The 14,915-nt window shown below is 42.6% G+C and overlaps 1 protein-coding gene across 1 annotated transcript in view; it reads left to right on the top strand.

The window, feature by feature from the left end:
- Positions 1–1,737: 1,737 nt before the first annotated feature.
- pde6a (phosphodiesterase 6A, cGMP-specific, rod, alpha) overlaps positions 1,738–14,915 on the top strand; it is a gene marked incomplete at both ends in the record, with an annotated part of 31,742 nt that continues 18,564 nt past the window's right edge. Inside the window, 8 exons of the mRNA XM_079745278.1 lie at positions 1,738–2,066; positions 3,390–3,531; positions 6,518–6,670; positions 8,016–8,105; positions 9,992–10,132; positions 10,834–10,908; positions 11,008–11,072; positions 13,823–13,889. Of these exons, the coding sequence (XP_079601404.1) occupies positions 1,738–2,066; positions 3,390–3,531; positions 6,518–6,670; positions 8,016–8,105; positions 9,992–10,132; positions 10,834–10,908; positions 11,008–11,072; positions 13,823–13,889 (1,062 nt within the window). The remainder of the gene's footprint in view (positions 2,067–3,389; positions 3,532–6,517; positions 6,671–8,015; positions 8,106–9,991; positions 10,133–10,833; positions 10,909–11,007; positions 11,073–13,822; positions 13,890–14,915) is intronic.

Genomic DNA, 14,915 nt, shown 5'->3' with positions numbered 1-14,915 from the left:
TTCTCACACACAGCAGGGATTACAAGACACAGCACACACCTGCAGGTAGGTCTGCACATTGAAGTATATAATATCTATAACTTCAGATTGTTAGACATGATGTAGGCCTACTTTCAAACTGAACTAAAATATTTGGATTCGATTTGGAAGTAAGGACAAGCCAATATAAAAGCAAATCTATCCAGTTTCTAGGCTGCAGGGTCAGGTTGAAACAGATTTTTTTTGTTCTTGTATTTGGTTCATGTTTTCCGTCCAGTCATCCTACGAAAAATGTGGGAACTCTATTGTATTCATTAGTATTATTATGTTCCTGACTTTTTGGCTCCAAAAGTTATACAAATTGGCACCGAACCCGTAAAATGATAAGGCATCAAAAGATGGGCTAGAATAACACATAAATTGAGCTATAACAAGGCCTGGAAGTTCAGCATTTCAACAGGCTGCCATTTTCAGGAAGGTGCAATTTTTATGAAACTTGTTATACATGCAACTTTTAAATTGCAACCCACACGGTCAGACCATTTGGGCATAAAGCAATGGCTATAACTTGACCAAACACCCACACCCAACTGGTAAAAGCTGCAGGCACACATGTACCAGGTGACTGAGACTATATGGTGATGCATTCATAGCATTAAGGCCAAAAAACGGCAGAGATATATATTAGAAAGTGAAATAGATGCATATCGCCCATGGTTAAAGAGCTCCAACATTGCGTCAAAGACACGTAGGCTGGCTATATGGCTGCAAAGAGTATATTCCATAGTATAACCATGCCAAATTTCAAGTCTATATGTGAAAAAAATAGAAATTTGACACATTTGTTTGAAGTTGCTTTTCTGAACCGTGGCCTCTCTCCAATGCAGGCTGGGCCTTAAAGCAGTACACATGTAATTTTGCAAATGTCCATTTTGACAGTGGGCTTTGACACAGTATGCTTTAGAAACATAGTTGGTGATTGTTTTGATATGTTAACTTCCAGTAAACCAGCTTTGAAGGCATACCAATGCCATATTACCATACCGACCAAGCTCACCACGTACGGAAGACTTCTATTTCACAAAAGATACTCTAATTTTCTAGTGGTATTGCAACGGACTCATGACCATGGGGTCGTTGGTTCAAATCCAACCAAAACCAACCATTCTGTGAGACATGCCATGACATCAAATATGTTTGGAGTCACTCAGATAAGTAATATTACCAAAAAAATAATAGGTCTGCACATCCCCAATCTACAAGAACTAAACATCAAAGCCATCACATGTATCACTCATGCAATATCATAGGACATTACTCAACCACTCCAGCACTACTTCTCACTCCTACCCTCCGGTAGAGGTATAGAAGAATAAGATGCAAAAAAGCCAGTTTCAGCAGATGCCTAATCCCCTCAGCCATCCCATTACTCAACAAAGCAAAACCCAACAGATAAAGTATATAACATTGTATGTAACAATGTATGTATCCCCCTGTACCCCAACCCCAACATTTGTCATCAATGTCAAATGTATGAATGTCTTTTATGTATGTTCTTTATGTGCCTATGACGAGAAATTAAGATGAGACATGATGGAAGGAAGGGGACAACTAATAAAGTTGAAAAAAGTAAAATGTTTACCATCATGTATTCTTTAGGCCCCCACCATACTCGTCATACAGTAGAACCCCGTCATGGTTGCTTTCAAATATTCATTTTTTAATTTGTATTTGTTTCATACATTCTTCTGATCAGTCATGGTGGACGCAGCAAAAGCAGAGCAGTTTCTGGACGCCAACCCGGACTTTGCCAAACAGTACTACGACCAAAACTTCCGACCCAAGGTCATCTCCAACCTGCTGGACGGCGGGCGCCGCGTCGCAGTGGACCAGAAACAGTACCACGCGCTCAGCACAGTGGAGGAGAGCGAGATCATGTTCGACCTGATGCGCGACATCCAGGACAACATCCAGATGGAGAAGTCTGTGTTCAACCTGATGAAACACCTGTGCTTCATGATGAGGGCCGACCGCATGAGTCTCTTCATGTACCGCCAGCGGAACGGAGTCGCTGAGCTCGCCACAAGGTAGACCCTCTGGAACCCTTCAGGATGTTTAGAGACTAACCTTTTCATTAAGCTCTGAAGTGTACAGCATGAACAATCAGAGCCTGAATAATCAGGGTTATGTATGGTGACAGAGAATGTTCTGTCTTTAATATGCACGGCATTATAATGTCCTTCATCGTTGTTTAACAGGCTCATAGAAGGTTATTCATACTCTAAACGGCTAAAAGAAGACAGAACAAGCACAGACTGCTTCTTCTTGATCCAAAATGTTGAGCTTTCAGCTCAACATTTTTTTCAGCTTTCTTTCTTTAAACCTTCAGGATGTTAAGTGCAGGAAGCATGCTCGGAACTTGTTCTGTCTTGAAAACGTTAGGATGTTTAGAGTCTAAATTGTTCTTAATGCTCTGAAGTTTAGAGCATGAAGAAATGCTCTGAGCTTGTTATTTCCTCACCATACAGTTTAGAGTTAGTTAATCTTCGTCGTTAACGATTAACGACGAAGATTCTATGAGCACCTTCAGTTTGAATACTTTCAGATGTTCACAGCAGGAAGCATGCTCTGATATTGTTCTGTGTCTGAGCATTTCCTGTTGATCGGTATGAAACATTTAGAGCATAAAGTAGCTCCCTCAGCTCGTTAGGTCTTGAACGCTTCAGGATGTTTGGACTCTAAAAATCCTAAAGTGCTTCAAAGTGCTCGTGCTGAAACCTAACTTTAGAGCATAAAACATTTAGATCAGTCTTGATGTGAATATTGAACGCTATGACATTTTTAGTCAGAATATACAACCTTTAGACCATGTAGAACCTCCATGCAAACATGTACATCTCTCTCACAAATACACATGTAGTCCCGCACACACACACACAGGCACACATACACACACACGCACGCACGCACGCACGCAAGCACGCATGCATGACACTTTTGCAAAGCATTCACAAACAAAAAGTCACAGGCCACACATACTTTCACTTTTTGCCTTTCTCCCTCTCTCTCCTGTCACTAGATGTCTCTCTCTATTTCTCTCCTTCCCTTCTAGTTTTCTATCTGTCTATATCTGGTACACATGTTTAAGTTCACCATGTGATACAAATACACATCAATTATTAAGTATAAAACACGTAAAAAGGTAAAACGTAAAATGAATATCTTTCTTTAGAACAGTCAGTCCAGTAAAACAAGCAAAACATAGAAGCGTATCCACTAAGCTCGACCAACATGTTTTCTAACGCCAATAACTTTACGGTATAGCATCTCCTATATCAGTGGTTCAACTCCTGTCACCATGATAACTGAGTCCTAACCTGAATAAGTACTCCATGACTCTGTGCTGGCAGGTTGTTCAATGTGGGCAAGGACTCGACCCTGGAGGAGTGTCTGGTGCAGCCCGACAGTGAGATCGTCTACCCTCTGGACATCGGCATCGTGGGCCACGTCGCCACCACCAAGAAGATGACCAACATCCCAGACGTTACCCAGGTACGCACCACTGTGTGTGTGTGTGTGTGTGTGTGTGTGTGTGTGTGTGTTTGTGTGTGTATGTGTGTTTGTCTGTGTGTGTGTGTGTCACACTGTTTGTGAGTTTGTGTTTCTGCACGTGTGTGTGTGTGTATCTGTGTGTGTGTGTGTGTGTGTGTGTGTGTGTGTGTGTGTGTGTGTGTGTGTGTGTGTGTGTGCACTTTAAAGAGCTTTAGTAGCCTACTTTCTAGTATAAGTATGAATAAACAAGTAGGCCTACTGCATATATTTAGTACTGTATACCAGTGCTAGCATTAATAATGTGGGCCCATACAGTGATCGTCACTGTAGAAAATCTACTTAATGTATTATATGTATCTAGCCTGTATTAATAATGTATTGGTTTTCCAGTACATTGTAGTATCAAGTAGCCTTTGATATTAGCCTATTCGGTAGTATAAGTACTTACATTTAAGAACATTTGGGTAAAACCCTGGATCAGCTGTGTGGTGTCAATACTTAATAATAAATGATATACTAATGTAATCTGTCGACCGGGCGGCCTAGGCAGACGGTGTGTGGCCACCAGGAGGCAACATCCGACCAAAGACTGTAGCCTACTCGGAGCAATCTCATTATCCCTAAATACCTTTGACATTTAGGAATTAAACGTGTCCACATCATACACCGCACATCTGTCATGCTCCGCGGGGTGTTCACGTGAAGCGTTATAATTATGATTATGACCGCGTTCATGTTCATACTGGAGTATTTTACTGCAGAAGTGAGGATGGGTTTAGAAACGGTTCGGCATCTATTTCATCGCTTTGTTTTTGTGAGATTAGTCAACCACGAGCCACTGAAACAGAGTGCACAAACAAAAGAGTTTAGGATTAGAACACATATCATTCAGAAAGTCTAGTGCGAACTAATAAAAGCAGAAAGGGGAATGTGTCTTCTGGTATTTAAGTTCCAGTCTGCAGCAATGAGCAGGCTATCGTTCTTTATAATTGGTTGCCTTTATGATGCTTATGCAGTAAGTATAACTGTCACCACACACACGCACCGATTTACAACAGAAACGACCCACTATATAGGCTACCATCATCAGTCAGCCATGCTTGTGTGTGTGCGTGATTCTGCTGTCGCTGGGAGTTCGTGGGATTTGGGGATTACGCCATAGTGAGATTATTTCATTTAGAATCACGCCTTTTATAAATCGATGACGATGCCGATGATGAAGATGATGGCATTGTGTATATGTTAATGAAACAGTCGGGGGGAGTCCTATAAAAGAGCAAGTGAGCGATAGAGCGAGAGGAATGTAACAAGAGAGAGGTAAAGATAGCCTAAACAAAAATGCAGATAGAATGAAGTGAAGAGAGTGGCAAAAATGCTAGAAACAATGACAAAGAGAGAGAAAGAAAGATAGCTAAAGACAGAGCTAAAGAGAGTATAAAGAGATAGATTGACAGAGGTAAAGAGGGAGATACACAGAGATACACAGGTAAAGAGAGAGGTAGAGATAAACAAATACATACACAGGTAGAGAGACAAACAGGTAAAGATAATTAAAACATATATAGCGAGATAAAAAACGGATATTATACATATAAAGAAATGAATGGATAGAGAAAAAGAAAGCAATGGATAAAAACACATAAACAGAGGAACCGAGATATAATAAGAGAGAGAAAGAGTTAAATAATAAGAAATGAAGAGAGAGACAAAGAGAGATGGGCCGAGTAAAAGAGGGAGAGATACATAGAGGTATAAATAATAAGGGATATATAAATACCATAATAAGAGATGAAGATATATATATATATATATATATATATATATATATAAATACATAATAAGAGATGAAGAGAGATATATACAGTATTTATATATATATATAATAAAAGATGCAGAGAGAAAGAGATATAACAAGCGATGAAGACAGTGAGATATAAATGAGAGGAAGAGAGATACATACATATAATAAGAGATGAAGAGAGAGTTACAAATAATAATAGAGGAAGAGAGATATATATATAATAAAAGATGAGAAGAGCTGAAGAGAGCGAGAGAGGAATGAAGAGAGAGAAATACATATTGAGAGAAGGGAGAGAAATAGGGAGAGATATATAAGAATTGAGGAGAGAGATATATATAATAAGAGCTGAGGAGAGGGAGAGATATGATAATAGATGAAGAGAGAGGTACATCAAATAAGAGATGAAGAGAGAGGGAGATGTGTATTGTTATTCCATTCCGGGGGCAGGGCAGATGAAGCTGCTTAATCCACTCTGAATTAGAGCGATGGTGGATTACCTACAGAGGTCACACCAGAACCATTCCTAGCGACTCAGCAAAACCATGCTGTCCTTATCGGCTACGCAACCACAAGGCTAGTGTCCCTTGTCGTCTATAGCCGCGCCACACGTCCCCCCTCCCCACCCCGCCCCACCCCGCCCCACCCACGCACGGTCACACACAAGATGTGCACGATACAGACATGGCAGCGCTAAGCCCTGCACTGCTATGGCCAGATAGAGGATAAAGATTAGTTTGTCTTGTTTACTTGTTTAGACACAGGATGAATACCAATTTCAGGACTTCTTCGTGATGTATATTTATATTTACATTTGTGTATTTGTACATGGATGTGTATATATATATATTAACATTTATGTATGTATTTAGGTGTGTACAATTGTGATGTGTATATGAATGTGTGCGTGTCATGTGTGTATGCGTGTGTGTGTGTGTGGGGGTGGTGGTGGGGCGGTACACAGTATGTATACAGGCCTATATGTAGCCTATGCTTTCACCCACACAACTACAGAATCAAACACCTTTATGTGGGATTCTTTGCACAGCCACTATTCCCGCATCATCTACACATCAGCAGGAGAAACAAAGATAAACACAATGTCGTCCCGCTCACGGAACCACTGAGGTCTGCGGTCCCCTTCCAAGTATCGCCAAATGTTTCTCACATCTGTCTCCTTCTCCCCAGAATCCCCACTACAGTGAGTTTGTGGATACCCTGACAGAGTACCAGACCCGCAACCTGCTGGCCATCCCAATCATGAACGGTAAAGACATGGTGGCCGTCATGATGGCTGTCAATAAGCTGGACGGCCCGCACTTCGACACCAAGGACGAAGAGGTGATGTCATCCTTCAGACACAACCTAGTGTCACTTTGCTTCTCTTTCGGTTCACACTAGAGTCGAGCGATCGATCCCTATCTAGTCGGTTTCATTTTATTTTCAGGGTTAGGGTTAGACCCTGAGGTGAGTCGTTATGGCTGGTCCGGTTTAGTTAATTTTAGTTGGTTGAGTTCAATATAATGAAGCAGCTGCTTCTGATTCCATTTTATATAGAAATTATAATAATCCATTGCATTTATGCAGCACTTTTCAAAGCACTTTACATAGTGCGTGTTGGGGATACCACAACTCATTAAATGCTATTAGCTTCAACAGCAACAATAATGCATTTTCCTCTTCTTGCTCCTCATTGACTAATAGTTGTTTAAAAGATTTTTAATAGTTAATTAAGAATAATTGCCAGAAGCTTAAGTTCAGTGCCAGTGGGTGCTGAGATGGTGTGTCTTCTCAGCTGAATTCCTACAGAGGTTCCTTCCTACAGTGATGGAAACAGGGAATGAAAGGTGAACAGGCAGGCTGCACTTGGAGAATAGATAAGGGGTAGCCATAATCGGGGACGCTGTCTTAACATACTACTACCTACTCTGCTCAGAAATCTGGAATTGTCGCCACTTTGTTTCTTATTTTCCTTTTAAAATGTATTATATGTTTAATATGTCCCATAATGTTTTACTGTGTCTTCTCGATTCAAGGCACTAGCCTGCATTTTCTCCGATCTCTGGCATTCCCCAAGCATTTTCAAGCTATTTGTTTTGAAGTCCAAGTTTTTCCCACAAATTTTCCTCAACACCCTACGGTGATGGTTCACAAAAAGATAGAAAAACCTTTTTTTGACCCAAATACTAATTGAACGACAAGAAATATTGTACATGTTTTACCCAAATACTTATTGACAACAAGATAGTGGAGACGAGATTCAATGTGCGGGAAAACCGTTATTAAGATAACGGTTATCCCGTCCCCCATGTTTGAGTGCTGGTCATGCAGTGGCGAACACAGATCTCACAGCTACACGGATAGACAAAGGCAATATTCCCTTTCCCTTAACATAGATAAACATCTATAAAAGTTTGTATGCTCTGTATTGGCATTGACAGTATCAGTAAAGTGTGCTAAACCATCCTTTGTTGTCTTGTTGAATAATATAACCCATGCACACAACACACAACAACACGAGATAGAAACAAATCTGATTTAGACCAATTACTATTCAAATACCATGCTAAACCTAAACTTAAATTAAGGCATGAACCAAAGTGTTGTGGACGTTCTTGACTATAGTGTGTATTTTGGATGAATCGGCTTTGAAGTCATGTTAGACCTGTATCTCTTCCTCCTCCAGACCTTGAACAAGTACCTGAACTTTGCTAACCTGGTCCTCAGAGTGTTTCATCTCAGCTACCTGCACAACTGTGAGACCAGGAGAGGCCAGGTGAGGCTATCCTCTCGCCCTCTCTGTCCCCTTTGTTCTTGTTTTTATTTCTATGGCTGTCCTGTACTGTACTTGTCCTGCACCCAAATTGATATTGTATTACCACCATTCTCATACCAAAATGTAGTATAACTACATATGTTTTTAAACATAACGGCTCCACAGTCGACAAACTCTCCCAGGTAAGAAGTTCTGTCTATAGACTGTAGAAATTGCGATAAAAGAATGGAAGAGACAATTTCCCACCTTGACAAGCAACGGCAGGTCGTTCATTTTGTCATATAAAAACCGTTAAATTCATCATCGGTCATTGCGCCGACCGGCATATCAACACACAAGTGACGTGATCTTAAAGAGACAGTGTCCCTATAACACAACGAAAACATGTCAATAACACAGTATGGCCAATTATGTCTAAAGAGCACCCCATAAGACAGGGCTGCCCAATTTGGGGCCCGCGGGCCAAACTTGGCCCGCGCCTTACCCACTGTATATATTATTGTTTTCCGCCATCAGCGCTCGGAATCTGCGCTCGCTCTCATTGAATATTATTTATTGGGGCACTTCCATTCCTGACCCTAGAATAACATTGTGATACATTGATGGTAGGGTGGCGCTGTTGAGCTCCTATCCTGTTCAGCCGCCTCCCACATATTTGACTAAATATACCGAAAATTTAAATTTTGGCCCACGAGCCTCCCCACGATTGCATTTTGGCCCTGCACTGGGAAGAATTTGGGCCCCCTGCCATAAGACAACACTTTGTTGCTCAAATGTAATATTACCCACCTCCTTGAGTCTCCCGAAATGTCTTGCGATATTGATATCGCCCCCTCCCCCCTGCAGACTGTTTTAGTGGTTTTATTTTTCTTATGTTTTTCTGTGTATGCTATGTGTGACTGTAGGCTACTGCTGCCTGTCTTTGCCAGGACAACAGAAGAGATGTTTAATCTCAATGATGATTATTATTTTCAACTAACCAATAGTAGTTGCCTTGCATTTTAAAATGTCAATGCACTTTTCAGCCCTGAATAACAGTCAAAGCTATTTAATAATTGATTTGCATGCATAGTATACTACACTTTCCATTGAACAATGACCCCTGTTAATTACAACTAGAGGTCGCAACACATGCGCAAAAACTCTTTAATATATAAAGTCTCTATATAAGACTTTGCATATATATTGTCTCGAGGATGGATAGATGATTGTATTATTCAAGGTAAAGACTATAGTGATGGTCTGAGTGAGGTCCAAATAGATCCTCATCTAGGTTTGTATAAAAATGTATATATTTTAAACATTATGATATGTACGATAACTGGGGGGAAAGGGGATTCTGAACAAAATGTAGCTCATGGTTCCAAATGTTTGAAAACATGCGGCATACAATTCAAAAAATGCAATTCTGATTATTTCTTAAACAGAATATAGCCTACCCCGATTCTAGTCCCTCAAAACCCCAAACAAGCAAGAAAAAATGCCACAAGTAGTTTAACTACCAATCTAATCACCATATACAATCACTGGATGAAGATTATGGCAATTAAAGGCACATTTCTAACTAGAACTGTTAACAAAACACATTTTAAAACGTCTAAGTTTTCCACTGTGGACCATCATAGTTAGACTACATTTTGTTGTGAGAATGGGTTGCCTATCGTATCAGTTAAACCTAGCTGTGGTTTACCTAGCTAACCTCAACAGGTTAACCGTAATGTTGTCTACTCTATTCTACTCTACTCTGTTCTACTCAAATATGTTCTATTCTACTCCAATCTACTATATTCAAATCTACTGTACTCAACTTGTCTACTCAGCTACATCTAATCTTTTATTTTATACTCTACTCTACCTGTATGCTGCCCTACTCTATTTTATTCCAGGTGTTGCTGTGGTCCGCCAGCAAGGTGTTTGAGGAGCTGACTGACATCGAGAGACAGTTCCACAAAGCCCTCTATACGGTCCGCGCTTTTCTCAACTGTGACCGCTACTCTGTAGGACTACTGGACATGACCAAGACCAAGGTATGAGACGCCCTCTTCCTCATTCATGCCCTCATCCTCATCATCATTAAGAATCACTGCTATCGTTATTGTGCTCATGTTTAATAATTGTACTATGTATTAAAAATTATAGTAGTAAGTTATCTTTTATACATTATTCATACTATTATTATATTAGTATTATTGATGAGGAGGAGGGGGAGGAGGAGAAGAAGGAGGAACATGGGCTTGTTGACTTGTCTCTCTGTCTGTCAGCCACCCCTTTGTGGTGGGACAGCGACAATATTGACAGGAGTAGCACCTCCTGCTCCTTTGAGCAGATGTTTCTCCTCAACTCCTCCGGATCCTCGCCAATCTCTCCAGCTGGCTGGCTGATGACACATCACACTTCCCCCTCCGATAAACCACACTCACACACACAATCATGCATGCACACTCACACACCCCGATGTACACTGATACACGACAAACATTCATCATCACACTTTACCTCCTATAGCACCACAAACACTGCCACGGGATCTGTTACACCAGACAGACATCCTCTCTTTAAAACACTGAGTCTGATACCTTTTGGTGCATGTTCAGAATGATTTACAAGCTGTTTACATGGCAGTTCACAAATCAGGCAATCAGGCAATCAGGCAATCGGTTTAGTTGCTGGTGTGCATGTAAATGCACTGAGTAGTCACGTGTGTGTGCGTGTGTGTGCGTTTGTGTAGGAGTTCTTTGATCTGTGGCCGGTCTTGATGGGCGAGGTTCCACCGTATGATGGACCCAAGACACCAGATGGCAGGGTGAGCACAGTGAATGTAGAACTAATACTACAAATACTGCTACTACTACTAAGATTACTACTACTAATACTATGAGTACTATGATTGTTTTGTGACCAGGAAATTATCTTCTACAAAGTCATTGACTACATCCTCCACGGAAAAGAAGACATCAAAGTCATACCGTGAGTTACACTAACGGGGCGTTGCCTAGAAACCATGTCTAGCAACCACGCCTAGCAACCTAAACTAGTATCCATGTCAGGCAACTGTGTCAATCAACCATGCCTTTAGCAATGCTGCATCGCAAACCTTCCTAGCAACTGTCAACCCTGTCTAGCAACCCATTCCAACTGGTTACATTTCTGGACACTGGAAGGTTGTTCTAGGTCACACCGGGTAATCAATTATATTCGGTCTCTGTTGCTCTCTCTCGTCGGCGGAACAGTACTCCCAGAAGATCCCACAGATGCTTTCAGTAGTTTACTAGCCTCCCTTGTTCCAGCCTGCTCTGCCTTTCAACCCCAAGCACTCCTGCTCAACCATCCTCAGACTTGCTTATTTAAGAGAGGAAGTCCATGTAAGGCTTGGGGGTGGAGCCAGTGGGCTGCAAGTTATCTCACTTCAATAACCATACCCCTCACCTGCCCTGCTGTCTGCCACACACCCTCCCCCCCTAGCTCCGACCAGGAAGAAGGGGCCGTCCAGCTCCCTAGAGCATCCCTCCTAGGAAGGGCATCGGCATTCCCATTGGCTGCCCATGACCTGTGAAAAACAGAGAATGCAAAGGGTCGCAGCGATAGGAACCAGCGGGTGACCCGGTTGTTACTGTCCTTATTCAGCAACATCCTAAACAGTGGTGCATGATCAGTGACCAGGGTGAAGTAGCGTCCCAACAGATAGTACTTCAGGGTTTCTAGAGCCCCCTTGATGGCGAGACATATCTTTTCCCCCATAATACATATAAAGTATTTATACTTGGTGCTCTTCACCTCTTTGCAGTTGTGGCAAACCCCCACGCCTGTTTCAGATGGATCCATCTGCACCGCCATTGGTTTGGTAGAGTCTGGGATTTCCAGAACATGTCCCAAACACAAACCCTTTAGGTCCAGGCTTTCTCTGTCCCCTCGGTCCAAGTCACTTGGGCGGCCTGAAGGTCCCTGGTAAATCCGTCAGGGGGCCGGCTAGGGATGCAAAATGGGGAATAAACCTCAGATAGATGTACCCAGTAGCCAGTCCATCAACCTCTGGAGGGTGGGCCGTGGCTCGTCCAAGCCAAATGGCAGCTTCTTGTAGTGGATCAGCCCATCAGGAGTGGCAAAAGTGGTTTCATCCCTCACCTCTGGAGCCAAAGGCACTGCCAATAGCCCTCTCTCAGGTTGAGCATTCTGATATATCAAGCGGTACCCTAGCCGTTCTATCAGTTAAACTATTTGGGGCATGGGGTAGGCATCAAGGTTTGATATTTAATTTTGCTTCCTAAAATCATTAGAGAAGCGTATGGTGCTGTCAGGTTTCGCCACCAACACTATGGGGCTGCCCCACTCATTGTTTGATTCCTCGATGACCGCCGCTTCCAACATAGTCTTTGCCTTGGTCCTGACGGCATCTCTCCTGGCTTCTGGTAAAGGGTATGGTCTCAATTCCACCTTTTTGCCGGGCTCAGTGATAATGTGGTGCTGTCCCAGATTGGTGTGGCCTGGTTCACTGGAGAACATGTCCTGGTTCCGGTTGACCAACTCAGTCAGCTCCTGCCTCTGTGCGGGCCTAGGGGCACCTCAGCCAGCCCGGTTTCTGTGGCAGCCTTCTTTGGAGGAATAGAACAGAGTACATCAGAGGCATTCCATTTCTTTAATAGGTTCACATGGTCAATTTTGGTCTGGCGCCTATGGCCCAGCTGTTGGAGCCTATTAATAACTTCCCCCACCTTCGGAAGCACTTCGTACGGCCCTTTCCATCGGGCCAAAAAGTACACTCTGTTTTTGGGACCAAAACTTTATATGTGCGCTGGAAGTCTCGCAGCTGGGCCCCTCTGTTGTAAACCCGTGCTTGGGAATCCTGTATCTCCTTCATGTGTTCTCACACCAGGGGCCACAAGATGGTCATCCTGTCCCTCATGTCTCCCACATGTTCCAGTAGGTTCGATGGTGTGACGGTTGCTGCTCCCAGGCTTCTTTAGCCACGACCAGCAGCCCCTGGGTTGTCTCCTGTAGAGGAGTTCAATGGGGGAGTAGCCAGTTGATGCTTTGGGCACTTCTCAGATCGAATTCTGTTAATATTTTGTCAGGGATACCTAACCCAGAGAACAAGAGGACTAACTCCAGGCCATGGTGTGCAGGGGAATGGCCTCGGTGTACATAGTGGCATAATCCAGTATCACCAGGATGAATTGGTGCCCTTGGCTGCTCTTGGGTAGGGGTCCCACCGGTTCCATAGCGATCCTGCTAAAAGGAGGGGAACAGGTGGGGGAACTATGAGGCAGCGGAAATGTGGTTTTGGCGCCACATTCCATCACATTCCATCGGAATGGGTCACCCATACTTGCTTCACCTGCCTCCTGTCTTGCGTCCCCCGAGTCACTCTCTGAGAGATGATCTGTTGATCCCTGTGGTTCCACCTCGTGTAAGCAATTCAGGCTACATTCCTATCGGCCCTCCTCTACTCCGGCGTCCTCCTTCCTTCGGGTTCCCTCAGTTTCTCCCTTTAATAACCATTCCCCTTACCCCTACCTGCCGTTTTCCAAAATAAATAAATATCTACAGGAAAATACAAACATATACAAGTGGTTCACTTGAAATCAGCTGGTTCTGGATCACATGACAACAGTGGATCAAATCATAATCAGACATTGGTCCACTACGAGCCAATCAAACGTCTCTTTCTAATGTTGTTTAATACCATGTAAGATGATCTTTGTTGTGATTGGCTGTTGCAGGACTCCCACACCAGACCACTGGGCCTTGATCAGCGGCCTGCCCACCTACGTAGCAGAGAACGGACTGGTCAGTCTCACACACACACAAACACACAAACACACCAAATACACACACACAAACATACAAACACACTCACCCACATACTCCAGTAATAGATGTGTGCTATTAGTCTGTTTATAGTACACATGTGTTGGGAGCGCACGTATGTGTGTCATTGCCAGCCATGGACGCGGATCCTAAAATGGCGTAAAAACCCTGGTAGAAGTCCTTCGGTTGGAGGTCAGGACACAGGGCAGCTTGATAATGGAGTTACCCAATGTTCAGCTCACAGCCTACAGGGGTACAATACCTGTTAGCATCCCTCTCTCTGGCTCTCTCTTTAATGAACTGCCAACACTGTACACTGCTCCAGGTATCTCCAGGTATCCTCTTTGTCTAATCAATTATCGTATAGATCATGAGCGGTTGATTTTTCACTCCTCTGCAGCAGGTTCCATTGCTTGCCGTTTATGATGTGTAACCACTTGAGCTAAAGAGATGGAGAAAAATCGACCTCAAGTCTTCATTAGGAATTCAAAGAAAATCTTGATTTTCTACACCTCAGCTCTCTGTCACCTCACCTCAACAGAGGAGGGCTTGTGTATCGATGGAAAACATGAAGATAAAAGAAAAAAAAACCTCTTCAAATCAACCGACGAGAGCCCATTGGGCCCTCAACAATTAATTTATTCATAATATAAACAACTTTTTATTCAAACCGAGAGTGGATACGAGAGGCAAATGGGTGCTAAAGAAGTTAACGGATCAAAATGTCTGTTTGATTATAAGGGATTATTAGTGTTTATTAGGGAATAAACACTTGCAGCTGTTGAAATTGACACATGAGAATTAAGTGAGTAAGTGGAATAGAACCAAATAAGATGTGCGTTTATCTCAGCATCCAAAATATGTCTCAAATGAACTGATAACTGAGATTGATTATTAATTTATAAATGACCTCTCAATCTTATTTTTGGAACATTTAAAACTGTGCTGTCTACACAGACTGACATTAAATGGCATCAGGGCACTGTATACCAGTGGTTCCTGACC

The sequence above is a fragment of the Pollachius pollachius genome, assembly GCF_949987615.1.
Source record: "Pollachius pollachius genome assembly, chromosome: 10".
Classification (NCBI taxonomy): Eukaryota; Metazoa; Chordata; class Actinopteri; order Gadiformes; family Gadidae; genus Pollachius; species Pollachius pollachius.
The sequence above is the reverse complement of the archived record's forward strand: the minus strand, read 5'-3'. Positions and strand labels throughout refer to the sequence as shown.